Source organism: Nelusetta ayraudi, unplaced genomic scaffold (assembly GCF_046127955.1).
Source record: "Nelusetta ayraudi isolate G7.1 ecotype Tasmania unplaced genomic scaffold, CSIRO-AGI_Nayr_v1 ptg000084l, whole genome shotgun sequence".
In the NCBI taxonomy this organism is placed as follows: Eukaryota; Metazoa; Chordata; class Actinopteri; order Tetraodontiformes; family Monacanthidae; genus Nelusetta; species Nelusetta ayraudi.
The window spans coordinates 26,560-51,822 of record NW_027466134.1 but is presented as its reverse complement, the minus strand read 5'-3'; the positions used below and the strand labels follow the sequence as shown (position 1 = coordinate 51,822).

The window sequence follows — 25,263 nt, the reverse complement described above, 5'->3', positions numbered from 1 at the left end:
AAGAAATAAGGTACTTTCAAAATATGGCATTACAGATTATAGAAAAAAATAAATAAAAATCCTTTATATTCCATCTCCATTCTTCTCTGAATTGCATTTTACTTTGCTTACCTTTAACATTATGCAAAATTCGGTTATCCAATTGTAGTGAAGAGTCGAGGGAAGAAGAGGAAGAGGAGGAGGAAGAACAGGAAGAGGTGGATCCCTACTGCTGTAAAGCATAAATATGAGTGGCTACAGGTGTGTCTTCCTCTCACCACACCTGCAACCATCCACCAAACCAGTGTTGTTTGGCACAGTGAATCAAAGAACTCATGTACTGCATCCTGAACTCTGAGGCTCTTGGTGTCTGATTGCGCTCCGATTTTGCTTGCTTTTCACCAGTAGTGTAAACGGTCACGTGTCTTTAATTTGCTATGAATTTGGGCCAGATTCAGTTTAGTTTTAGGCACAGGATATCCGGACGGAACACTCCGGAAAGTAAGTGACAGAACACGCAAAACAAAACAAATGTACGCTGCTGCACAGACACAAACACTAAAGCGCCACTCCTCCCTCCTTCACCTCTTGATCTTTTTAGATTATGTAAGAAAACGGGAAGCCACAGCAAAGCACTCTAGCTCCACAGAGGAAGCCACGGTGGGTATTTAAATCACGCGCACGCACGTAAATAGACCGCCTCTACCTTGTCACCCCCCCTCTCTGGCCTAATCCTCTCAGGTCTGCGGCTAAAGCCCGTGTGCATGTTCTGCTGCACCGTCACGGATTACAGAGGTATCTGCGTGCACGAAGCGTGGTGCACATACCAGGCACGCTCACCTGAATAACAAAACGGGGACATGGAAGTGTGGCGTTGGCTCCTCTGTTCTCAAGCCACGACCTCGTGTATTCGCTATTACGGCACCACCAATACCTGCCTGTGCTGTGAAGAGCACAGAACCAGCAGAAATGACGACTTTGTCCGCAAAGTGTCTCTGTAATGTGGCGCTTTGATAAACCGTTGAGAATGTCACCACAACAAACTGAAAAGCTCACTTTTTGGTTTGTTTATTTTTTTGGTATGAAAGCAGCGATACACAGCTCACTCCCGCACGTCTCTAAAAATCCACCCCAGGTTTTTAGCACATCGGTCATGACACGCAGAATGCGCTGAGTGGCGCACTTTCGGCGCCGCCGATTCGCAAACGCCGCCCATCCCGTATGTTTCCTACTCGGAGCGCATCCGCATGATTTATCGATCTACGGATCGCCATCGCGGGGACCTCTTTCGTAGCTCTCAGTCCAAATTGTGGTTATGATGATGATGATGATGATGATGATGATGATGGTATTGATGGTGATGACGATGCCATAACTGGAGTCACTAAACAAAAAACAAAAACAATCTCCAGGAGCCAATTACCGGCGGTGTCCTCGCAGGACGTCCACCGGTCCACGACCTTTGAGTATCGGTGGATGACAAACCAAAGGTCGGTGCGCGCGTCCAGGAGCCAGGAGGAGCGTGGCAGCATCAGAGCGGCACATGACGGCGCTCCCGGGAGGATGGTAGAAGCCGCTCCGAAAGGTAAAGTCACGTCTGCCTTCGTCGCTCTGTACCGTCCTTCTCATTACGTTAATTATGCGGCGTTTTCATTGCCTCCCTTCGTTGCACGCACCAGCCTCACCTGTCCGAGAAGGAGAGGGCGCATCACGACGTGCGCGCGCGGATATTACATAATAGGAAGCCATACATCCAGAGATCCAAAGCAACCCCCACCCCCCCCGACACCGAACCCTCCTCCGTGTGCATCACCGGGGCATTGGACGGAGAGGTGAACACTCTCTAGAGCAACACTCGCCTGTTATTCGCAGGAAACCGTGCGTGTTTTCCCAAGATGGCTATATATAGGCCCGCACGCGAGTCACGGGTGACATCATGTGGTTATTTTTTTTTTGATCGGGACGTCGACACCTTCGCGCGTTTTCACCCAAAGAGCTGCGTCACACTTCCACGTTCATTTATGAGCTGCATTGATCTTAATGTGTATTGTCAGTGTACAGGACAGATGACACTGGATTATAGTGTGTGACTGAAGGGCTACTGCTGCCAGCCGGCTGATGCAGCTGAGCAGCTTTACAATACCAGGTCAGCGTTTTGCGCTCATAAACGCAGATGGATGTGCACGTCGTTCGAAGCTTTGTGTGCTTTATTTATGGAAAACGTCGCGTCAGTTTTGTCTTTCCGCGCATGAACGTCGCATCTTGTATTTTGATAAACACCGTTGCCAGAAGCTTCGACGTTCATCGTCGCCCTTGACCAATCGTGACTGTCGTCGTCACTGCCGGCGTCACGCGAGCAGCTTGGCACATTTGAGTCGGTATCACGGTGCGACCCTTCAGCACAGGTCACCGAATCACGCATTCCCGGATCTGACGACACTTTTTGATGGTAAGCCACTACAGTTTGTGCGAAAAACGAAAAATCTTTAGATGTCACGCTCCATATTTGACTAGATGGATGAGGTGTTGCTTCCTTTATGTTTCACTTCCGCCCTAAATCCACATAAAACAAAGTGCTGCATAATAGGGGGACTGCGTTCTCGGTGATTACAAACTGCTGAGAATTCATACGTTTAAGGCCTATACTGCAGCCTACCACCAGGGGGCGATCAAGATGCTTCAGCCTCACAGGGTTTAGCTGACGCGTCATCTCTCACAGGCAACAGTGTCGGGCAGTCCTCATCATAAAACAACATTTACCACGTGGTAAGCAAAAAAAAAATGTAAAAAAATCCACACGTATGCACCCAGGGTCAATTAAGCTGCATTGATTGTCATCTTCTTTCACCTTTACTGGTGTCTATATGGATAATTTGTCATAATAATAGAAAGAACACACAAACTGAACGGCCTATCAAAATCTGATGAATCTTGAGAAGTGAGTTTCATATTTATTTAGTCCCCCCCCATCCCCGCCCTGCTGTAAATGTGTTTCACGTAAGATTAAAATAAAGAACTATATAATCATACTGTGTGCTTTTAACAGGCTTTAACAAGGTAATATCAAATCTGCTTGAAATCTGTGTTGGTCAACATGACAGGCTGTTTAGAATGACTAGTTATCTCCCTGCATTACTTTTTCTGTGAACATGAGAAAGAAAGGGCAGAAGCTTTGTTGCAGTATCCCAGTGTTCACTGTGAAGAATCAGTAGATGACAGGAAAAAGTCTCTGACCGATTCAAGTCCACAGCTGCGTTGTCAACTGAGCTGCTCTGCAGCTGATCCAGCGGATTCCTGGGTTCTACTTTAACTCTTACGGGGATAATCATTAATCCTTAGTGTATCCTTGACAATAGTGGTTAAAAAAGACCAATGCCCTCTTTTGAAATCCAAGACTATTGATGTAAAAGATTTTAAAATATACATTTAAATGAAAAACCAATGAATGAAAACAGAGCCACAGTTTTGTGCAAAACACATTTTTACACCAGTCAGGTGTCTCCCTCATCAGAGGCGGTTTTACCGCATTTGCTTGTCATAACGGTCATGTGCGAAATGGTTTCGCTGCAGTGGTGGTAAATGATTACCTAATTACAGTACCTGTAGCAGTGATACCGAAAGGCTTCAGAGAGGGTTCAAAGAGTCAATGGAATGTTCTTCCCATAATTATAACCATTTTTAGATCATTATTTTTCACCTCAGTGCTCCGTGGTTCAGCCATGCATTTTTAATGATCCTAAAATGCATAAGTTTATCAGCTGGTTGAGGTCCTCTTACCAAGCCTTTTGTGACATCACAATGGGCTAATTCCCATAGCTGTAAAAAATGCACAAAAGGAAAATAATGTTTTTTCCCCCTAAAGTAAGGAATCAAAAACCTTTGAGTCATTATGAACTTATTGCCTTGTTTATAAATTAATTGTCAGTTTATTTGACCTAATTTCTATCTTAGATCATGTAATGTGTCCCAGCTTTTTAACAGCTCAATTTCCCTCCATAAACTGACAAAAATGATATAATTAAATGATGAAATTTACAAAAAAACAAAAACAAAAAAATACAGCTAGCCACATCAGAAGACATAATGAATTTTCTGGTTTTATGAGAGCAGCACTGTTAAAAATATGACCACTACACAGATGTATGTGAAAGAATCAAAAACCGTTGTTTAGAAAATTTAATTTAATTTATTAATTTGTTGAAAAGTGCTATAACCTATTTATCCAGTGAAAAAAATGCCCTGTGGTTTGCCGGGGTTGCTCAGTTAGGTGGCAGAGATGGTGGTTCTCCCTCTGCACCGACAGGTTTCTTCCTTAGAGTCACACTCTGAAAGGCATCAAAGGCCAAGTCTTGCTTAGAAACCAGACAGGAAACTTGTTGCCACAATGGCTCAGTAGCACTTCCGGTCCAGTTAAGGAGGGCGTATGCACCTCCCCTCAGAACATTCAATTCCTGCTGGGCTTTGAGCTCTTGTCCGCGGTCCTATAAAAGAGTTTCCCAGGCTCATGTCCTCTTTTCTGAAACATTCTGGGTATCCGTTGCCAGGGGACGAGGCCAGAGAAGGAAACACGACACAATCTGGTTCCACGTGGGTTCAAAGTCATATTCCACACAATGAAGATAAAATGACAATTTTGAAGCTGCAATTGTCCAATTGTGCTGAAAAAGCACATTGAGGTTCTTGGGAGGAGATAAACTCATTGTATTCCTCCTACCGTTGCGACAAGCCTGCGATATACATTTGTTGTGACATCACAAAGGGATGTTTGTTCTTGGTCAAAATGTGGCGGCAGTTAGAGAAGTTAAGAATTTCTGAAGGTTTCAGAGGTGAGAGACACATATCGGTAGAAATATTTTTATTATAACAGTTCAAGTGACATACGTCATACGAAAAAGTGTGACGTAATGCAGATCCTCGACTCAGGATTTTTTTTTTTTATGTAAAAAAAAAAAAAAATATATATATATATATATATATATATATATATATATATATATATATATATATATATATATATATATATATATATATATACTGTATATAGCTTAAGTATTTAGTTGCTACCTTGAAGGGAACACTATGGCTGCACAGTCATCACAACTACCGATTAGGCTGTTTAAATAATAGATGCGACAACAACATGAGAAGATTGTGCGCCGGGGTGGGTTCCCCTTTTACTCAGTCGGGGACTCAAGCGCGACCGCAGCAGCAGCAGAGGCAGTTTTAGCGGCAGTGGCGGCAGCAGCGTCATAGTAAAATGCGGCTCTGCTGACAGAAGAAGAGGGAGAGCGGGCGAGAGGAGGAGGAGGAGGAGGAGGAAGAGACAGAGGGACCTTCCGGCTGAATTTTCGCTTCGCTTGAACGCAGAGGAGTCCCGTCGCCCTCTCCTCCCTCGGACATGCGGTGCAGGCGGCGGTAGCAGCAGTAGCGGCAGCAGCAGCAGCGGAGGCTGTGGCGTTGTTGGCGGCGACGTCGCTGCGTACAGCCGGCTCGAGCCTGCGCGTCCTCCGGGGGGGTGGGGAGGACTCGTCGTTTCCCATCTATTTCATCCGCCGTCTCTTCCTCCTGTGCTGCTGCCTCCTTCGGTTATGAGTTTGCTCGGGGCCTACAAGAAAAAGACCAGTTACGATGGCTACGAATCTTTGCAGTTGGTCGATAGCGGCGGAGACGGCTTCAGCATCGGCAGAGGGAGCAGCGGCGGCGGCACCAGCGGCGGCGGCAGCAGCGGCACTCTAGCGGCCAGCAGCGTCGGAGCGAAGGCGGCAGCAGGCCCGCTACGAGAGGAGGACTGCAGCACCATGGACAGCTCAGGTAGGACAGCGGCGCTCTCTACCTTGTGGGTTCCCGTCGGTTACCCACGACCACCAGGCTCTGATGGTGATGACTGGTCAGTGTGTACTGGGTGGTGGTGGTGGTGGTGGTGCCCACGAACTGCACATCACATAAGAAACTGTAACCCAGAACTGCTGCTTCAGGATTGCTGTTGTGTGGAGCTGTGGAAGACGCCTCCCAGATACCCGGGATGATGTTATTATCATCCACTTTTCTGTTGCAGGATGTAAGGGTGATGTGTATTGCAATTCAGCGTGAGTCAATACATTTGTTTTTGTTTCGGCATGGCTATATCACTGTGGTGTAGCCAGGGAGCACACACACATGCTCAGAGAAAACTGCACAACTAAAATTGCAGTGCGACGTGAAGTTTGGTGCTCGCAGGCTGCCGTCTGGTGAAAAATGCAATCTAACCCGCAGCTTGCGATGCACATGAATCAACGTCGGTCACAAACACTGTTGGTTTCTAGTTGGTTGTATGGTGACATGTATTGCTGGCAACATCGTCCACTGTCAAACTGTCTCAGAGCCAAAAGGTATCACCGGTTTTCTCATAATAGTTAAGTTTCACTTGAGATGGTTGAAAAGATGTGTAGCAGCATTGAGGCGGCGACACTTTCATCTAAGTGTGACAGCAAGTCAATTTAGCTTAAAGTGAAAACTTATCTTATTTGACCTGCATTTCCTAAAACGAATTAATTGACAACTGCCAGGTAAATCTGGAACACAAGGGCGTTAAAGTGTAAAGGAGTGTTAAGTCAACGATCATGGTCAATATCCCACTGTAACGCTCCACAGAGTCAGCCAGCTTTGAGGGATGAACACGTGTGAAACCAAAGAAGCTGGGCGGAGGTTGAAAGGGTCAGTGAGGGAAAGAGATTGGAAGTGGTGATGTGAGGATGATCTCAGGGCCTTGGGGATTGGTGGGTAGGGGGAGGGGTCCCAGTGTCAGATATCTGTCTAGCCCACTCAAGGCCTCACGGCGGGGCTGTTTCATGTGTGCTGGTCCTGCACCGTGTCTCTTTAAACCCCTCCGAATAGTCAAAAACAAGCAGATATTGAGGGATAGAGGGTCCAGACTCCAAAGGAGTTGGAGGCGGAGGAGGAAGAGGAGGAGGAGAAATTAACCCATCCAGCTCCCTCTGCGCCCTCGTCATGGGCTGCTTACCTGATGGCATTGTGTGTTGTCGGAGCCTCCTCTGGTGTCTGTATTAGTGAGGTTTGTCACTGTTGCTGGATCGCCAGCCTGCAACACTCCCACATCCATCTGGCCTCAATTGCTGAAAGACTCTCGGCAAGGAGAGAGATTTACACACACTTGGGGAGACAAAAATGTAACGGCAAAAAGGGGAGAAGGTGTTTGGCACAGTGCTTTGTTTACACTGTGGGATTGAGTCATACTTTGCAATGTCAGTTCCATCCATCCATCCATCCATCCATCCATCCATCCATCTATCTATCTATCTATCTATCTAGTAGCAACTGCCACCTTATGCATGCAAGAGACAAACGTTTGTGTGGATATTTGTAACTAGATGTTTGGAGAAAGAGTCTTTTGGATAAACTCAAACTAGAAAGGGCCTTTTCCTCATTCACGTGTCTCTTTTTCTGTTTCCACAAGCCTTTCATGCAGTAGAGCTCTTGGGATTTTTGCTTTCTTTCATCACAGCAGATTGCTCTTTACCTGTGCAGTCACTTCAACATGACTGCTGCCCTATTTAGGCTCCTGACTTCAAGAACTAGCAGTATTCCAGTGTCTCACTCGTTCTGCCACGCTTCCCACTGTGAGGATCTACATTTTTAAAACAAGCTGACGCTAATGAGAACTGAGGAGCTTCCCTTGAAGAATGCTACAGTAATGATTCCAGTCATTAATGCTTAAATGGGCCTTGAAGAATATTTAAGTTTGGCAGGATATTACTATTTTTCAGGAGAATCTTCGGCTAGAGGATTTCTAAGAAAAGTTTTGTCCCATTGCAGGAATTGATAATGTGCAAAACCCGGTTTAGCTGAAGTATGATTTAGATAATAACTTTGTCGGTCGGTAACTTGTGTGCTTTAAGGCGGGTTCTGAATTTGTTCAAGGCAGCCTTGACTACATCACATTGTCTCAGTTTCCAAGTATCTAAGTATTCTGTCAAAACAGAAAGTTCACTTGATTAGACACATACTATGCGTTTTTGGCAGCCGCTGTCAAATCTCAACCTGACTTTCTGGAAAGTTCTGCAGATCAACAAGCAGAAGCTTTATTCTTCAGAAGGAAATAAATCCCTGCCAGGCGTTTCCGTCGGCCCATGCAGCCTCGGATGAAAAGTCTAAAAATGGATTTTAGTGAGGAACCAACGAAAAAAAAAGAGGATGACAGATCAGTGTGCAACACAGAACTACTCCAGCAGAGGAACAGAGCGATGAAGGGCGGACGTGCAAAGTTCATACCAAAGAAAGGAAGATATCAGACGATAATGGCAGTATGAATGGATCAGCTAATCTGTATTTAATCAGTCAGCCAGAATTTCTCATTACTCATCTCGTTAGAGTGTAAAACGGTTAAAGCAACAAAAAGTCTGCTACACAATTGCACCATATATCATTTTTAGCCCACTCCATTATTACCACTGATATTGTGACATGGATGTAAAACTAGTTTAATTTGGTATTAATAAAGGAAATATTTGGGGATTTTTTTTGTCCGTCTTTTGACCAGTTTGTGCTGCACCGACACTCTGATTGTGAAACATTTATTGTGTTAGCTGCTGTGGATGTATGTGGGAGAAAGACGGAGAGAAGTGGGAGTGTGACTGAGGGCGCACTCACAGTACATGGACATACATTACAATCCATCACGCCAAATTACATGCATCCACTGTGTGTCTTCCTGTTTCCTTGTGCACCCACTCAAACGTTGATCGTGTTAACTGGCACATCAGTGCAGGGAGAGCCGCCACCAAACCCCGCGAGTGCAGGAGAAGCAGTAATAGAAAAAAGATGGATGACACTTGGTGTGTGTGTGTGTGTGTGTGTGTGTGTGTGTGTGTGTGTGTGTGTGTGTGTGTGTGTGTGTGTGTGTGTGTGTGTGTGTGTGTGTGTGTGTGAACTGCTATTGGAGTCTGACTTGTGGCTAAATGTGCTCCGTCCGCAGACATGGATGCCAATTACGGAGGAGGGCTGTTGGACATGGTGAAGGGAGGAGCGGGGAAGTTCTTCAGCAACTTCAAAGACAACCTGAAGGACACTCTGAAAGACACGTCCAGACAGGTCATGAGCCAAGTCTCCACGTAAGTCTCCATTCATGCATGGCAGCCAGTAACAGTGCAGAATGCTGCACTGTGGATTCGCACTTGAGATGAATGCTCGTGGATTTCTGTGCATCCTACGCAAACTTCTCGCTGTCTGTTGTGTACAGTGCTGAACTGTGTTCTTTAATAATGTTAAGGAAGTTAAGGTTAGAGAAGGGAAAAGTGTGCCAATTTTCGTGTAATTAAACATGAAAATGCTCCGCCGCTGGGATGAAACCAAAACATCTTCAGCAGCAGCTGCTCCTCAAGCTTCAGATTCCTGTTTTTCTCCAGTTTTTCACAGCAGCTTTGAGGAGCTTCCGCTGCCTCCTGCTGTGATGGAAGCTGACTGCGTATGGAGTCCTTGACAAAACTAAAACAGACTGAAGATACTTTCTCATAGATGTTGGCACGTTCAGAGATTATGGAGCTGAAATGGAAGGGATCTCGATGCTTTATAATGCTAATACCTTTTACTTTTTAAGGCCCCCTGTGCTTTGCTCTGCCCTTGTTTTGAGTTGTGGCGCAGTTGGGTGATGCGGATCTAGATTTCGGTTTCCACATTGAAGAAAAAAGAAAAAAATTGCTCGACTGCACTGCTGTGTCAAATATTGCTGCAGCAGCCACACCGCGATTTTAATGTGCAGTGCGTGCGTCCATTCACTTTGGTCGTCGCTGCTAAGCGAGAGTGAGAACCCGAGGAAGAGGGATGTTGGTGGGGCTTGGAGAGAGAGAGAGAGAGAGAGAGAGAGAGAGAGAGACAGAGACAGAGACGCAGCAGAGTCTGGCACCGCTTGCTCGCCCCACTTTGTGCACAGGCATCTGCTGGAGGGGCGTGGGGGGGGGGCAGCACAGAGCGGCCATTGTGCTGTCAGAAACACACACACACACACACACACACACACACTCCTCACTATTGACTCAGCAAGTTTGATCATGTTTGTTCCTCTCCTGAGCCTCGCCCACTCCTTCGGTCTCTCTCCTCTCATCTCGCTTGTCCCCCCCAACCCCCTCATCTGTCGCCTCTCTGTCTGTCTGTCTGTCTGTCTGTCTGTCTCTCTCTCTCTCTCTCTCTCTATCCCCTGGTTGAATTATTCATGGCAGCTCATTGTGCCAGATAGCCAGTGTACCGCCGGTACGGAGGGATTCATTTCGTGTGTCCACAGTGTGTTTGTGCGGAGCTGGTATGTACGGGTGGTGAGAGGCGGGCTAGGGTTAGCAAAGCAACATTTTGCTGCTTTGCCAACTGTTTTGAACCATTTTGAAAAAAAATCAACAATTTTGCTTCATAGAATTAAAAAAATAAATTAACTTGGAATAAGGAGCTCTGTCACTCTGGGTGTCACAAACGGCGTAAACGGCAGCAGCTGGATTATTTTCCGTTTGTCAGAGACCGAGACAAGACCGAGTAAAAATCCCTCTGAGTCCGAGACGAGAGCGAGACCCTGAAGAAGTGGTCTCGAGACCAAGACCAATCTCGAGTACTACAACACTAACCTTTATGTTCACCAGCATAATGGTCATCACTGTCTTATTTTGAAAGGTCGGGTCTCTCATGAAGCCAGGTGCATCACCAGCACAGGCCCAGTGCTGCTGCGTTGTTTATATTGTAGTTTGTTGACTAGCGAGCTTTGTGCTTCTTCAATCCGTGAACTCTGCAACATATTATTCTCCACATCACTCAACGTCTTTCAATTGGCTGCTGTCCACAGCTCTATGTGTCAAGGAGGCAGGTCTTAGCATAGCGTATACACCATTACTGCTGGCCATGGCATTGAAAGCTGACCCCTCACCACCCTATAGCCAAGAAGCTATACTAAAAAAAAGAGAAAAAGAAACCATCAAATACACCTTAAAAAAAAAAAGAAAGAAAGAAAGACAAGTCGCTCTTCTTTTTCAATTATCAATCTTGTCTCATTATCAGCCAGCGGAATATACTGCACGTTTCATCCTTCATTTGCCTCCGGTGTCTACGCTGAAAGTCCTCAAGACGCACGCAGCCAACTAGTCCACTCCAGAGCGGACTAGTTGAGCAGCATTACATAACCAGGTCTGGGATTCCATCGGGGCCATATGGCTCTCCTCCATGTCCACGCAGACATGGCCCAGATCAGTGCTGCTTGGGGGATTTTCACAGTAGGCTGCAGCTCAACTTGATCTGATGCACATTGGCCCGCTAATATTCTCGGTGTGATAGCTACAGGTCAGCTGTGCCCTGTGGGGTGGCGACCTTTGTTCTGTCAGTAGCTGTTCAAGTTCATCTTCATTGTTGGATAGAAGGGTTGTGTTATGACGTCCAAGGGAAACAAACCCAGGCAAGAACACAATCGCTTTTTCCAATTTCAAACTTTGTTCCAGGGGTGACGGCTCTTGACTCTGCCTTAAAGTAATCCAAAGGACCAGTCAGGACTGGAAACATCAGCATTAAAACTGTGAAAATAAATATTGCATGTAACCCAAATTATTGTTTCTTGATGATTTATTTAAACGCATAACATAAAGGAATCATTTGTTTTGTGATTCTGTAACCAACTTCCAGAAGTCAGCCGCTGACGACTCAAATCAAAAGTTCCACACTTGTCTACATAGTTTTTAATAAGCTCTTTTAATCACCTTCACCATGTTGTTCTACTTGGTTGCTTCTGCGTGTGTGTGTGTGTACGTGCCTTTGTGCGTGCGCGTGCTTAAAACATCCATGTCTAAATTTGGCCGCGAAAGGCCGTGTCGTACTCGACAGAACGATCCACGCATGCTGCTTCTCCTTTTGATGTGGAGCCGTTCAGCCTCTTGTAATGAGTGTCGAAAAAGAAACGTTCCCTGCCAGCCTGACACATGGAAGCTTCTGCTCTGAAGCCTGTTGAGTCTCCCCGCCTGAATATGGATGACACGCCGCCTGGGACGATTGGAGCGAGACGATGTCGAGAAGTGGATCCGCCGCTTGGATCTTGCAGAGCCCTCATTCTAATGGTGTGATGTTATTAGAGAGGTGAAGAGTATTTTTTGTGTGTGTAGAAGGTACTCCTCCAACTTCCGAGGTGCGACAAGAACACCAGCGTAGAGCAAATGTGTCGGGATTGTACAGTTTTGGTGTTGCTTGGCCTTAACTGCCGCGATCGGTCTGTACTGGGTCTTTGTGGTCTTCATTAAACATACTAATCGAATGAACTGAGATCAGAGGTTCTTCTGACCCTCATGACAAAGCAATCGGCACATTTGCCAGCTGATCAGATCTGAACATACCACTAACATTATGAAATGTTTTCTTGCATGCATTTATCAGTAAATGTGATGGGAATGGAAATGTTTTATTTCGTTCTCTGCACTCTTCACTGTCATGGATGACCGCTGGAGTTAACTCTCTGGTTTCCTCCTTCCTTCCAGATACACTAAGGGGGAGCTGGATATCGCCTACATCACAACACGCATCATAGGTAAACATTGCTGCACTTTGGAGAAACTTGTCTGCGGGTGCGTCCTGGCTGGTGCTCAATGTCCACCACTTTGTATTCAACAAAACCAAAAACTCTGCACGACTGTTTGGGTTGACCGGACCAGACTTGAGGTTCAAGAGATTAAAACTGACTGGCTGCTGCAGCCAACATAATGGAGCATCAGCACATTATTATTTAGGCTGGACTTGATTTGCCAACTAATTTGCTTGACTGCATTTTTGATGTGATGTGAGGAGAAGTTACAGCAATAACTTGATGTCTAAAGAGTCTTTCTACTAAAACTATTATTATTCTTATTATTATTATTATTATTATTATTATTATACATAAGGCTAATTACGAAGATGAATTCCACTTTTAAAAAAGTCAAATGTGTTTTCAGCTCATCATTTGTCCTCAGTACACATACCACCAGCTTGCTATGAATGTGCAGCAGCAGTAGTGAACTGGCCTTTACAAAGCACAGCCAGCTGGGCATTTGTCACCTGAGGGCCTTTCTATCCCACAATGCCTTGTGCGCACATGCTGATAATCACGCTGGTGCGCGGGCCCACTGTTGCAGACTGAAGTGAATGCACTGCAGTGCAACAGCAGCAGGGTGGGGGAATTGAGCGTTGAAAGGTACAATTCGGAGTAGGAGTTTTGCTGTGTTTTCGCTGCCGCTCCTTCCAGCCGGTCTCAACCCGACATGTCTGCGTCCTCTGCAGTGATGACGTACCCGGCCGAGTCGGTGCAGATCGGCTACCAGAACCACGTGGAGGACATCCGCTCGTTCCTCGACAGCCGGCACGCCGACCACTACACGGTTTTTAACCTGTCGCAGCGGAACTACCGCGGCGCCAAATTCTCCAACAGGGTGAGTGAGTGCGCCCACTGAGGGCCAGGGCCAGGATTGGGATTTTGCAGCACTTTGGGCCAGTTTGTCTCCACAGAAAGTAACTGTCGCAGTGCACGAGGGCCGCCTGCCAGTGTGTTGAGCTCTCCGCCGGCGCGGCGCCGTTATCAAATCCACAGTGGCTAATTCGTGTCCACGAGGGTGCAAGCAGGCAGTGTTGCTCTCTGAATCTGTTTTTGAAATGCATTTGCCAGTGATGGGGAGTAACAACTTACCTGTCCATGTGACATTGTTACGTAATTTAATTACAAAATAAAGATCAGTTACATTACTGGAAAAATATGTAATAAAATTACAGTTACTTGTGGAATTATTTGTGATTACAATTTTAATTGCATATGACCAATTTTTACAAAAAAAAGGCTGAGCTCTATGTTGTTTAACCTTGGTTTTCCCGTGCTCTGACACGGTAAAAGTCTGAGCGATTTTGAAGTTCATGTCGATGAAGAATGTTAAGTGGTTGGTTTAGCAGGCATATCTTTGCAAAAATGTGATTGATTTTGCTGCCTTAAAAGATAATTGGTTATACTGCCCTGATTTTATATCTCAGAACGATCTTGCAGTAAAAAGAGGCACTCAAGTTTGACCTTGTTATGTCTGTTAGTTTTGAGCAGTCCTGGAAGCTTTACACTGTCGGCTCTAAACAGTTGAGAACATTTATTCCAAATTTAAAAAAGTAATCAAATGTAATTAGTTACACGACTTTGATAAAGTAATTGAAATAGTTACTCTACGATTACATCTTCAATCGGGTAACATGTAGTTGCATGTGTTTGTATTGTATTGTGTGTACAGCTCATCTCTGCTGCTCACAGAGAGTCAGAGTTTAGTTTGCACAGGTTTAATGTCAACTGTTTACACTGATTGCGAGTACGGCTTTCAGGGTGCTAGCTGGCACACGCAGAGGTGTTAAAAAAGAAAATCCAGGTCAGGGAAATAAAGGAAAACAACACGGTGTGATCAAAGTATGGCAGATTGCTCCTCCTCTTTAGTGCAAACTTGATGTCCTGCACTAACGCTCAGATGTTAAAATGTAATAGGAGCTGGAAAGACAATGCGAGGATGCATTTGCAACAATAATGAGTCTTTGTGCTTTAAATATTGGAGGAAAAAAAAAGGATTATTGGTCTAAATGTCTTGTTTGAATCACCTCTCGAAAAACAAAATAATGACTATGACTTTTTGATGAGACTCCAGCAGACCCCTGCTGGAGAGACTGCCACCATCTGGCAGGGGAGGGTTGACTCATCCTGACCAAAATGGCCTCCTAGAAGCTGCCGAGTCTCCGTCAGATGACTCATCCTCGCGACTGTTGCTAACGTCCGCCCTCCTCTCTCTTCTGCATCTCTTCCTCGCTGTCGCTCCATCTCGTCCTCCTCCCTCTCGGTGCCGACGCCTCCGTCTCGTCTCCAGGTGTCTGAGTGCAACTGGCCCTCCCGACAGGCTCCCGGCCTCCACAACCTGTTTGCGGTGTGTAAGAACATGCACAACTGGCTCAAACAGAACCCCAAGAATGTCTGCGTCATCACCTGCTCGGTAAGAAGATGATCACGTCTAGCATCTTATATCACGAACACCCCCATCCTCTTATTCCCTGAACTGCCACCATTGCCTTCTTCATGACCTCAGAAATATCCTGGAGCTAAACAATGAAGTGCACGTCTTACATACATCATTTTGGGTAACAGTTAGGAATTGACCTAATAAATAACAGCAGCTGTCGAGATGTTGTCGATGGATGAGTTCAACAGATTGCACAACACGGACGATGATTCCTTTTCTGCACATTTAAAACAAGTGATGCTTCTGTTACTCTGCGTTTTTTACGTCACCTTTTAGCACCTTGAAAGTCGGGTATTAAATTTGCGCCAAAAACATTGGCCACATGCAGGTCAACCGATGCATATTGAAGCAATCTGATTCAAAACCCACCTGTCGCGAGCACCTTGGACAGCTTGATACTTGATGTTTCTGTCCAACTTGCCGAGGCAAAGGTCACGCATTGTGTTGCAGGAAAAATACATGCAGTGAAAGAGCTCGGAAGATGTCCAACGGTTTCTGCCCGGCTCCTCGGCCTTGTGTCGCTCACCGCCTCCGCTGCTGCTCAGCAGTGGGCTGTTCTATTGACAAGGCAATTCATTCGCTGACGGAGGAGAAGAGAGGAGCGTTTCAGCCCAGCGTGTCAGTCAGCTGCGATGGATCGATACCGTACGAACGAGACGCCTCGACTTCGACGCTGTTCGGCATTTGATGCCGCAAATCATTAGCGTGAGAGGAATCATAAAGTGTTGCAGGGGCTTTAGTCACTTCCTGTTCCACTGTTGTGTTGGTTGTGGGAAGGAACAATACACAAAAGGCTTACCCCCTAATCATTCCACACCCTTAAAGGTGCAGTGTGTGAAATTTGGCTTGATTTATGATTTTTATATTGGTACAAGCTTAACATACTGGCCATATATATAATAATGAAGTGTATACTTACAGTAAAATAAAAGTAATTGGTAAGCCTCAGTTTATGCAACAAAAGCATATTTTAGAAACTCAATTCTTTGCACTAATTTATTTTTGTTGTTTGTGAGAAATACTGAGCACCGCTTTGATTCCTGAGCTCCAACAGCGTGCACCGACTTGTGGTCGTGCTTCTCACTGCCAAGTCACTGTGGTCCACGATTTGGCAAGTGGCTGCTCCTTGCATAACCCTTACCAAATGGTTCTCTCTGCCCCAGATCACAAGAATGCCTCCCTTCTTGCTCCCCACCGTCGGCCTGAGCCGAGCTGGCGGAGGAAATTCAACACACGGCGGTCAACAAACACTTCATCTCTGCTTCTCTGCCTCTGTTTCGCAGGACGGCCGCGCTCCTTCAGGTGTCCTCGTCTGTGCCATGTTCTGCTTCTGCCACCTCTTCAACAACCCGATCCCGGCCATGCAGCTGCTCAGCGCCAAGCGGCCAGGTTCTGGTCTCTGGCCTTCACATCGCAGGTGTGTGTGCATGCAGCGAAGAGCGAGGGTAGCGCGAGATTTGTAAGAAAAAAAAAAAAAAAAGGCAAACGATTGCATGTGGCTGGAGTCTGGCTCAGTTTGCCTCCCGGGGCGCCTTTTAACACCTCCTGTGTAGCTTTTGTAGTGTGGTTTATTTATCGTCCAGTAAAGCTGCCAGAACACTGGGAGGAAAACGACATCAGTGTTTTGGCAGAAGTGGAGGGGAAGGAAGGGACAGCGCATGGTCAGAGTTACAAGTCGGCCCTGAATGTGTCTGAAAGGACATGCATGAGAGATTGCACTGGCAGTGTTGCTCAATAGAAGTATTTTGACCCTTTTTTTAATTTAATTTTTTATTTTAAATATGCAGCTTTTGGTTTTCATTGGGACACAATTTCTTTGGTGTGCTTGCTGTCACAGGTGATGCAATAGCAATGATTCAGCGTCCACTCTTAGTTCCCTTGACTCTGACTTGGCACAATCATGAAGGGCTTGTTCTTTTTTTTTTTTTTCTTACAAAATATGAGCTGTGTTTTGTTTTGTGTGTCAACCCGACCGTTTTTGGATGCATGCTTGATACATAAAGTTGGATACATAATGGTCAGAGTTCCTTTATTGCCTTTCCACAGTCAGTTTAACCCAGGCCAAAAAAAACCCACTTGACAGCCTATGGTCTGGATCCTATGGAGTGAAAGAAACAAGATTATCCTTCCCTTTTCATCCAGGTACATAGGCTACGTGTGCAGCATGGTGTCGGAGAAGCCCAGCCTCCCGCACTCCAAGCCTTTGACCATCAAGGCCCTGACCGTGAGCCCCGTACCGTGCTTCAACAAGCAGCGCAGCGGCTGCCGGCCCTTCTGCGACATCCTCATCGGAGAGACCAAGATCTTCACCACCGCACAGGAGTACGAGAGGATGAGGTGAGCCGGGGACCGTGAATCTGTCTTCCGAGGCAAACGGAATGATTGATACGCTCCGAAATGACCGATCTGTCTCTTCTTTATTGTTTAACATGCATCTCCAGGGAACACAGGGTCCAGGAGGGGAAGGTGGTTTTCCCACTGGGTGTCAGCGTGCAGGGAGACGTGGTGGTTTCCGTCTACCACATGAGGTCCACCATTGGGGGGCGTTTGCAGGCCAAGGTGATCTTCAGGCAACTCTCTTTGACTGCAACTATGACATTTCTGACATTTCTGCATGAGGTTGTTTTTCTGAACAAGATGTTTTTTTTTTTTTATTCACAATTTGTTTTGTAAAATGTTGCATATGCAAATTTGTTGATTGTATGGCTACCTTGTGCAAAATGGTTTTGCTTAATGTCAAATGCTCATTAAAGCTGCTATAGAGTGAAACAGAAAAAACATACACAAACATATTAGTGAAATAAGTTTCAGTGAATATTTTCAAAAATTTCAAATTATGTTTTTAAAAAGCCAACCACTGCGATTGCAGTTGCTGACAGAAGTGCAAGGATCACATGATCTACATGTTTACGTTTGTTCTCCTGTTAGGTGTCCAACACGCAGATCTTCCAGATCCAGTTCCACACTGGCTTCATTGCTCCTGGCACCACCATGTTAAAGTTTAACAAGTAAGTTTTTTTTTCAATTTTTTTTAACTGTAGTCTGTAATAATTCCTTTTCCTCTCACCCATACACTGTCACTATTTACTCACACACACTTTTGCAATCTTTTTTCTCAGACCGGACCTGGATGCATGCGACTCCCCGGAGAAATACCCGCAGCTTTTCCACGTCATACTGGACGTGGAGGTGGAAGGTGTGGACAAGCAGAAAGACCTGACGCCGCCGTGGGAGCAGTTCCCATGCAAAGACCTCAACCCCAGTGTTCTCTTCTCCTGCCACCAGGAGCACCAGGATGCTCTGGCAATCGCTGGTACGGTGCGAACGTGTGCACTCATCTCTTTTAAAGTGGGGCGCAAATTCATACCACTTGATCCACTGTATATCATCATCACCTGAGTGTTTTTCTTTTGTCAGCCTGTCATGGCCATGCATTCCACTAGTTTATCACATAGCTCTGACCATCTGTGCACCGCTGACAACATGGTTCTGATCCGTGTTGCACCGTCATAGCCGTCACTTGACTTTAGTGCCCTGGAAGGTGCTGAAGCACCAGCTTGATTTTTTCTAAAGGCTTTTAAAGGCCATGGCGGCATCTGCTCAGGGCCACGTGCCTTTTAGAATCTGTATAACAAATTCCAATGGATGGCCTCACTGGCAGTTCAGCATCACACATACAAATTAGGAATCACGCTGCAGAGACACAGACACGTTTGCATTACAGCAGATGAACAAACTAATATGCCTTCTCATTTGTGCCTCTGCAAGATGAGATGGAGGGATTGGACCTGGAGGGTAAGATGTGAAATGACTGCATAGACCTGTTAGAGAAGCTCCTCAGTGCAGTCTGGTAGCCTGAGTTAAGCTCAGCTGTTGAACCCATTGACGACTTCATATTCAATAGATTATATAGGAGCTGGAATGTAGCTAGTGCTTCATGTAGAGGAGACCTGTGCAGTCGTGTGTATCCCTCATTTGCCCTCCGCTGTCTTCTCTCTCCATCTCACCATCTTCATCCTCTGGCAGAGCCCAGCCGGTCCCAGGGGGGTCCAGACGGCCGGGGCCACGGCGGAGAGAGCGAGCCCTCGGACGACGAGATGCTGTCTATCTCGAGCCAGCAAAGCGGCACCGGCGCAGCCGGCCAAAAGCCAGCGCCTGCCGCCGCAGCGCCTGCCGCCGCAGCGCCTGCCGCCGCAGCGCCTGCCGCCCCAGCCGCCCCAGAACCGCCCGAGGAGGTGGACCTCCTGGGCCTGGACAGGGTGGACATCAGCCGTCCCTCAGCTCAGGCTCCGTCCACCACCGCCACCACCGCCGCCACCACAGATCTCCTGGGGGACTTGTTTGGGGGGCCACCACAGCCAACCAGTGGGCCGTCCTCTGCCCAGTCCACACCACACAAAGTGGCTCCCAACACAGCCTCGCCATGCCCCTCGCCTGCACCAGGTAGGAAAACCAGGAGGCTCACAGGCCCAAACCCAGCTCATTATGGGCAGCCTGGAATGCTTGAATTGTGCATAACAAGCTCTTATCTTAACATAAAAATATATACTGCATTTAAGAGCAATTCAAAATTCCTTTGTCCCACAGAGTGGCAGCATCCTGCCTCCACACTAGAAGTGAAGTCGAGAAATAAATAATTATAATCATTGTTGCAGAGGAAGGCAAATGTTTGGTTGATGTTCTTTATTGATTTACTTTAAAGTGAGTTGTGTGTTATCAAAATCAGAATCAGAATACTTTGTTAATCTCTACTGGGGATTTTTGTGAAATGTTGATGTGGCCCCTTCATCATAATCAGTTTAACACCACTGATCTGAAGCTAATAGTGATTCATAAAGAGATAAGAGAAGTTTGCTCATATTTTGCATGCAAATGTCAATCAAATAGTCCAACACAACAGTGATGATGGGTTCCCTTGTTTACCGCAGCGTTTGATCCTTTCGGGGCGGGTCCCATGCCGAAGCCTCAGGACATGATGGGCTCCTTCCTCGGACCAGGTAACATGGGGCAGCCGGACCCCTTCCTGCATGCTGCTCGCTCTCCATCACCCACCCTGCAGCCAGCAAGCTTGGGTAAGGCATGCGTCTGCTGTTCTGCTGCACACTCACCCAGCACACTGGATTTAGGGATAAAGTATCTTAAACCGTGAAGCATCTGCAAGTCTGCTGCTGCGCTGCTGCACATAAATATGCATTGTGTTATTAAAACAGCGTTTGTTTGGTTTTTTGTTTTTTTTATTGTGACAGATGCATAAAACTGGTTTTTATCATTATTTCCTTTTGTTTGCCATTATACTCTGCGGCTTTGCAAGACAGTTTATATTTCTTAATGTCTGGGGGCAAAATACTGCATGACAAATATGAAGAAATTTCGAGGCTGCGTCTGAATTAAACAAGTTTGTTACATTATTTCCTGCTTGCATATATTTTTGATTTTACCATTACAAAAGTGATTCTGCCTCTTAAGTTTGACACTTTCCTGAAGTAACTTGCTGTCAGTTTGGGCATCTAACAGATTGTCATGGCATGAGACTTTCTGGCTCCATGAGTTTATGTCCAACTCACTTTCAATACCGACTTCATGCGCTCAAACAGGCCGGAGTTCTCCTGTTCCACCAACGACCCCGACTGTCAACATTCAGCATCAAAATGCAATGGGAGGCTGGGACTGGAACAGAACCGCTACCACAAGCACAGGTACCACACATCATTTATTCAACGGAGATTCAGCCTTGAATGGCCTTGCCAAAGAGAAATTGTCCTTCTTTGTTGCTTCACGCAGGAGCAGGTTTCACTATGGGCAGCCGTTCAGCCACCACCAGCCCCACAGGCTCAGTTCACAGCACCCCCACCCACCAAACCAAGCCAAACAACTTGGACCCATTTGCGGACATTGGCAACCTCGGGGGCAGCTTTGGAGGTCTGTGACTGGGAATATAAAAAGTTATCCTTGTGAACGTTTTGCTTCTTCCTGCTAAACGTGGCCCTTTGCTCGGGCAGGTTCGGGCTTCTCCAGCAAACCCACCACACCGACTGGACCTACGCCCTTCATGCCACCCATGGGTTCCCCGTCCCGGCCTCCTCCGTCTCCCCAGCACGGAGCCTTCCCGTCGTGGCAGCCTGGTCCAGGGGCGGGACCGGGACCGGGGCAGGGATGGCAGGCGCAGGGACAAAGCCCCGCCCCGCAGCCAAAGCCCAGCCCGAGCCACGGCCCCATGCCGCACATGTCGCCCCAGAACCGACCAAACTACAACGTCAGCTTCTCTGCCATGGGAGGGGGCTCGCCCAGCGCAGGGGGCAAGGCCCAAGCCAGCGTGGGTGAGTAGGAGGTGTGGAGTGGCATCTGATATGTCCACAGCAGTAATGTGGCTTAAAAAATGTTTATTTTTGTGTCTGCCAGGTCCTAAGCCCAAGGCCTCAGATGCCAACTTCGATGACCTGCTGTCTGGTCAGGGCTTTTCAGGGACCAAAGAGAAGAAAGGGCCCAGGACCATCGCGGAGATGAGGAAAGAGGAAATGGCCAAAGAGATGGATCCAGAGAAGCTAAAGGCAGGAGAATTTTTGAGACTACAAAGTATTTTGTAGTTAAATTTTCTTTTTGAGTCACAGCATCTGAGTCAAACTACTGCTAAAGTTTTTGCCAACCATTGTTTCAGTACAGCACAACCAAAGCTTTCCAAAAAGAAGAGTTCTATGTAAAAAACAAACAAAAAAAAATAATTCATCAGAGTAAAAAGGAACATGAACACACTTTGTTTCAATTGATTTCACCGACAGCAGAGCCAAAACCAGCCTAACGCACGTCTGCTAATTACTCTTCCAGCTCTGCTTCCCACATGCTAATGTGCCCCTTTTCTGTTTCCCCCTGTTTGTGACCCAGATTCTGGACTGGATTGAGGGGAAGGAGCGTAACATCCGCGCTCTTCTGTCCACCATGCACACAGTGCTGTGGGAAGGGGAGACGCGCTGGAAGACTGTGGGCATGGCTGACCTGGTTACCCCAGAGCAGGTCAAGAAGGTCTACAGAAGAGCAGTCCTGGTTGTCCACCCCGACAAGGTGAGAGAGCAGAAGAATGTTTGTGTTTATTTTTTTTTTAATATACAGATTTATTAGAACACCAAAATCATTTTTATGTTTCTGTGATGGTTAATACGATATTACGTAAAAGCCTCAAATGTACAAAATAATGTCCCTTCAAAGCAAAGGTGAAGCAAAACCGGAAACATGCAAGAGGAGGGCAATTACCCCGAAAACATGTTGCCAAAACTCTATAGTCACACAGGAAAAAGCTCTCGGTGTACCACACAGTCTGTTTTCTAACTTGTCTTCTTTTGTTTGTGTCTCAGGCAACGGGACAACCGTACGAACAGTATGCCAAGATGATTTTCATGGAACTGAACGATGCCTGGTCAGAATTTGAAAGCCAAGGACAAAAACCCCTCTACTGAGTAAACATGGAGAAGAAGTTAGCAAAGGGAAAAAAAAAAAAAGGAGGCCCCGGCAGATTATATCATCAATCTCTGAGGACGGAGAGTCGACAACCCTGGTCAGCAGCGTCACCATACGTTGGAACATCAAGTTGATCTGCAAAAACTCACTGAACTAACCACTTCCTGTAGCTCTTAAAGTACCTTCCCGACTGTATCAGTGTGGCGCACCGATGTCTGTCCTTGTTGAGTGAGCTGAACCAACCCATTCGTCAAAGCTTAAGTCATGTGGTGAATTTGGAGCAATAGACACTCAATATGAGAGAGAAAAAAAACAACTCATCAGGGACTGAAGTGACTGTTTTTTTTCTAAAGGAGAAAATTACATGACAAATAGTTGTTGTGAAGGCGCGAAAGGCATTTGTCAACAATCAGACTGCTCGCACCAGCAGTCTGAGGTTCTTCTTCTGCCGTGGAAGAACATTTCAGTGAGTCCATCGTTCTTGATTCTTGGTAGCATAAATTAAGCATTTCAAGTTAAAAAAAAAAAAAAACACACACAAAAAAACAAGTTCCATACTATGCCCCTGTTCAGTCCTTTGGTTATTTTATGAGGGACTCTTCAAGCAGGCTCATAACTGCATACCAAACAAACAAATTAAAAAAGGATTTCTCGAGTTTCCCCCAGAAAACTGCCCTCTGTTACCTGAGTGGGCGATGGGATCGGTGCCCTTGGTGACATCAAAAAGGGTTGATTTCAAAGACTCCATGTTTTAGCGCACACTTGCTAAGAGAAGTGAGCAGAAGTAGTAAAAAGATTCTTGAAAATGTTGTTGGAGAAACATTGGTGATGTGAATTTTAATACTAAGAAAGTCTTGGAAAATGTTTTGTTATCTTGAGGATGATGAGCATGAAACAAGAACAAATAAAATGACTTGGTCGGAAAGGTGCTATCTCACTCGCTAACGTTGCAGCTGATCAACAAGTGAGGGTCAGTTTAGGGTGTTATATGATTGGCTTGTGTACCGCCGCACTCATGAAGCACTTTTGAGGCCATTATGTACACCTACTCCTCCAGTGACAGTGTAAAGGGGAGGGGCCTCTGTCAAAGCACAAGCTGACAGACTCTGACGTGGCTCTGAAACAAATAACATTTTCAAAATTGATTTTCTACTAATGTTTGTTCTGGTCATTGCCATTATCGGTCGAAGTTTCAGCCGCAATGAGCCTCTGATCCCGTTTCATTGGCTAACGTTTTTTTTTTTTAGTGTTCTGTGAAACTGTGTTCAAGGAAAACATCACAATTTTCTGCTTCCAACCTCCTGAAATGGTACTTGTGTGCTAAAACCAAGTGTTTCTGCACACTTATTTCTATGAGCAGCGTTTTAACAGAGCTGTTGGATTGAGTTTGAAGTAAAGCAATGCATTACTGGTTGTAAACTGATGAGGTCATGAGAGAGCTGAGATGTACAACAACTCCTAGCACAGCACACTGAAGTTTGTAGCTTGAGCAGGTCTTGCATGTTCTTCAGTTTCTGGCTCTGCAGCAACATCACACTGCCTAAAGTTTTAATTTGAAATTATTAAGCTCTTTTTTTCTGTCTAAATGAGTAAAGTTAGAGCTACTGTCATACTGCTGGAATAGTCTGTGTGTGCAAAAGGTATTTCAGAGTCCAAGGTAGAGACAGGGGTCAAAAATGCAAAGATCCAGCAGTAAGACGTATTATTTCTCCCTTGAGACTTTGCATTTTTCGGACACCAACACAATTTAATTGTGTCCTCACCTTCCACTTTATTAATTGAGCTCTGCTGCAAAGACTTGTGGAGATTTTTCATTCTGATGTTCAATATCTGATATCAGTTTGAAAATATGTTGTGAAAAATCTTGCCCCCCCAGCATATCATTACTTTTCATGCCTTCTGCTTTGGAGATGGACGATAAAAGGCTTGTGTGGTTTCCTTTCCTCTTCGATCATCCCTAAAATGATATATTTCCTCCTTCTGTTGGACTTCATTATGAGCTCCTTTCGTGGACCTGCTTTACGGATTCGTAGATCAGAAGGGAACAAGGGAAGAGGCTGACTGGTTTCAATTCTTCAGCTGGTTTTGGACACAGAATGAGTCACAACCTCGATCAACAAACTCTGATCTAAGGGCTACGGCTCTCGTTAGGGGACTTTCCAGACACACTGGGTGTGTGCCATGTGCTTCTCTATACGAACTGAGGACCTACATGTGATATAACCACCATTAGCTTCCTTGCTGACTGAATTCTCTATCTAAAAAAAGAAAAAAAAAATCACACGGCTATGTCAACATGCTAACCTGTGTAATGTAGTCAATGGATGTGTGTTGTTTGTGGTATGTGTGGGAGCGACCTGACTTGGGCCTCTTGTACGTCATGTGTTATGCCTGTCTGCTGTGTAAGTGTTAACTGACTTGTGTAAAAAGGTGCGTCTATGCGCGCCCCCTCTCTCCTCTGTTTGCCATGACAGGATGTACATAATGGCTAAGTGCAGCGCACAAACAAAATAAACTGGGAACAGAAAAGTGATGTTGGGCAGCAGCTGTTGAGATTTGTGTCCCGTTGAGCTTCCTCATTTTGATCAGTAGAGGGCAGCAACATACCAAACGGGTACACACTGGCCTGGAGAGTTCATGCTGGTGGATGCAACAAACATCATTTCTAATAACTTTATCTTATTTCAAATGTTATAGTTGATGACAATTGCTTTATTTTTTTTAGCTGCATCCAATGGTAAGAGGGCATATTTCAAATGTTTGTTCATTTCTGTTTTTTGACATCCTGTTTAATCTTTAAGGTCTCTCATACCAGCGG

General features: G+C 45.9%; 1 protein-coding gene across 6 annotated transcripts; it reads left to right on the top strand.

The window, feature by feature from the left end:
* The first annotated feature begins 347 nt into the window (after positions 1–347).
* Positions 348–24,978, top strand: dnajc6 (DnaJ (Hsp40) homolog, subfamily C, member 6). Of its 6 annotated transcripts, XM_076045337.1 has the most exons (20): positions 348–480; positions 1,392–1,564; positions 5,628–5,790; positions 8,951–9,086; positions 12,468–12,517; positions 13,246–13,394; positions 14,847–14,969; positions 16,280–16,413; positions 17,139–17,333; positions 17,438–17,555; positions 17,925–18,004; positions 18,116–18,309; positions 19,023–19,439; positions 19,925–20,068; positions 20,591–20,692; positions 20,778–20,915; positions 20,996–21,313; positions 21,396–21,544; positions 21,876–22,052; positions 22,343–24,978. In XM_076045337.1, exons 3-20 carry the CDS (start codon positions 5,778–5,780, stop codon positions 22,442–22,444), a joined length of 2,739 nt encoding a protein of 912 aa, XP_075901452.1. In that variant the 5' UTR covers positions 348–480; positions 1,392–1,564; positions 5,628–5,777; the 3' UTR covers positions 22,445–24,978. The 6 variants fall into 6 exon arrangements, with proteins under 6 accessions (XP_075901452.1, XP_075901451.1, XP_075901449.1 ...); XM_076045336.1 differs by lacking the exons at positions 348–480; positions 1,392–1,564 and having other exon boundaries at positions 5,076–5,790; positions 19,925–19,993; positions 20,784–20,915; XM_076045334.1 differs by lacking the exons at positions 348–480; positions 1,392–1,564 and having other exon boundaries at positions 5,078–5,790; positions 19,925–19,993.
* Positions 24,979–25,263: the final 285 nt, after the last annotated feature.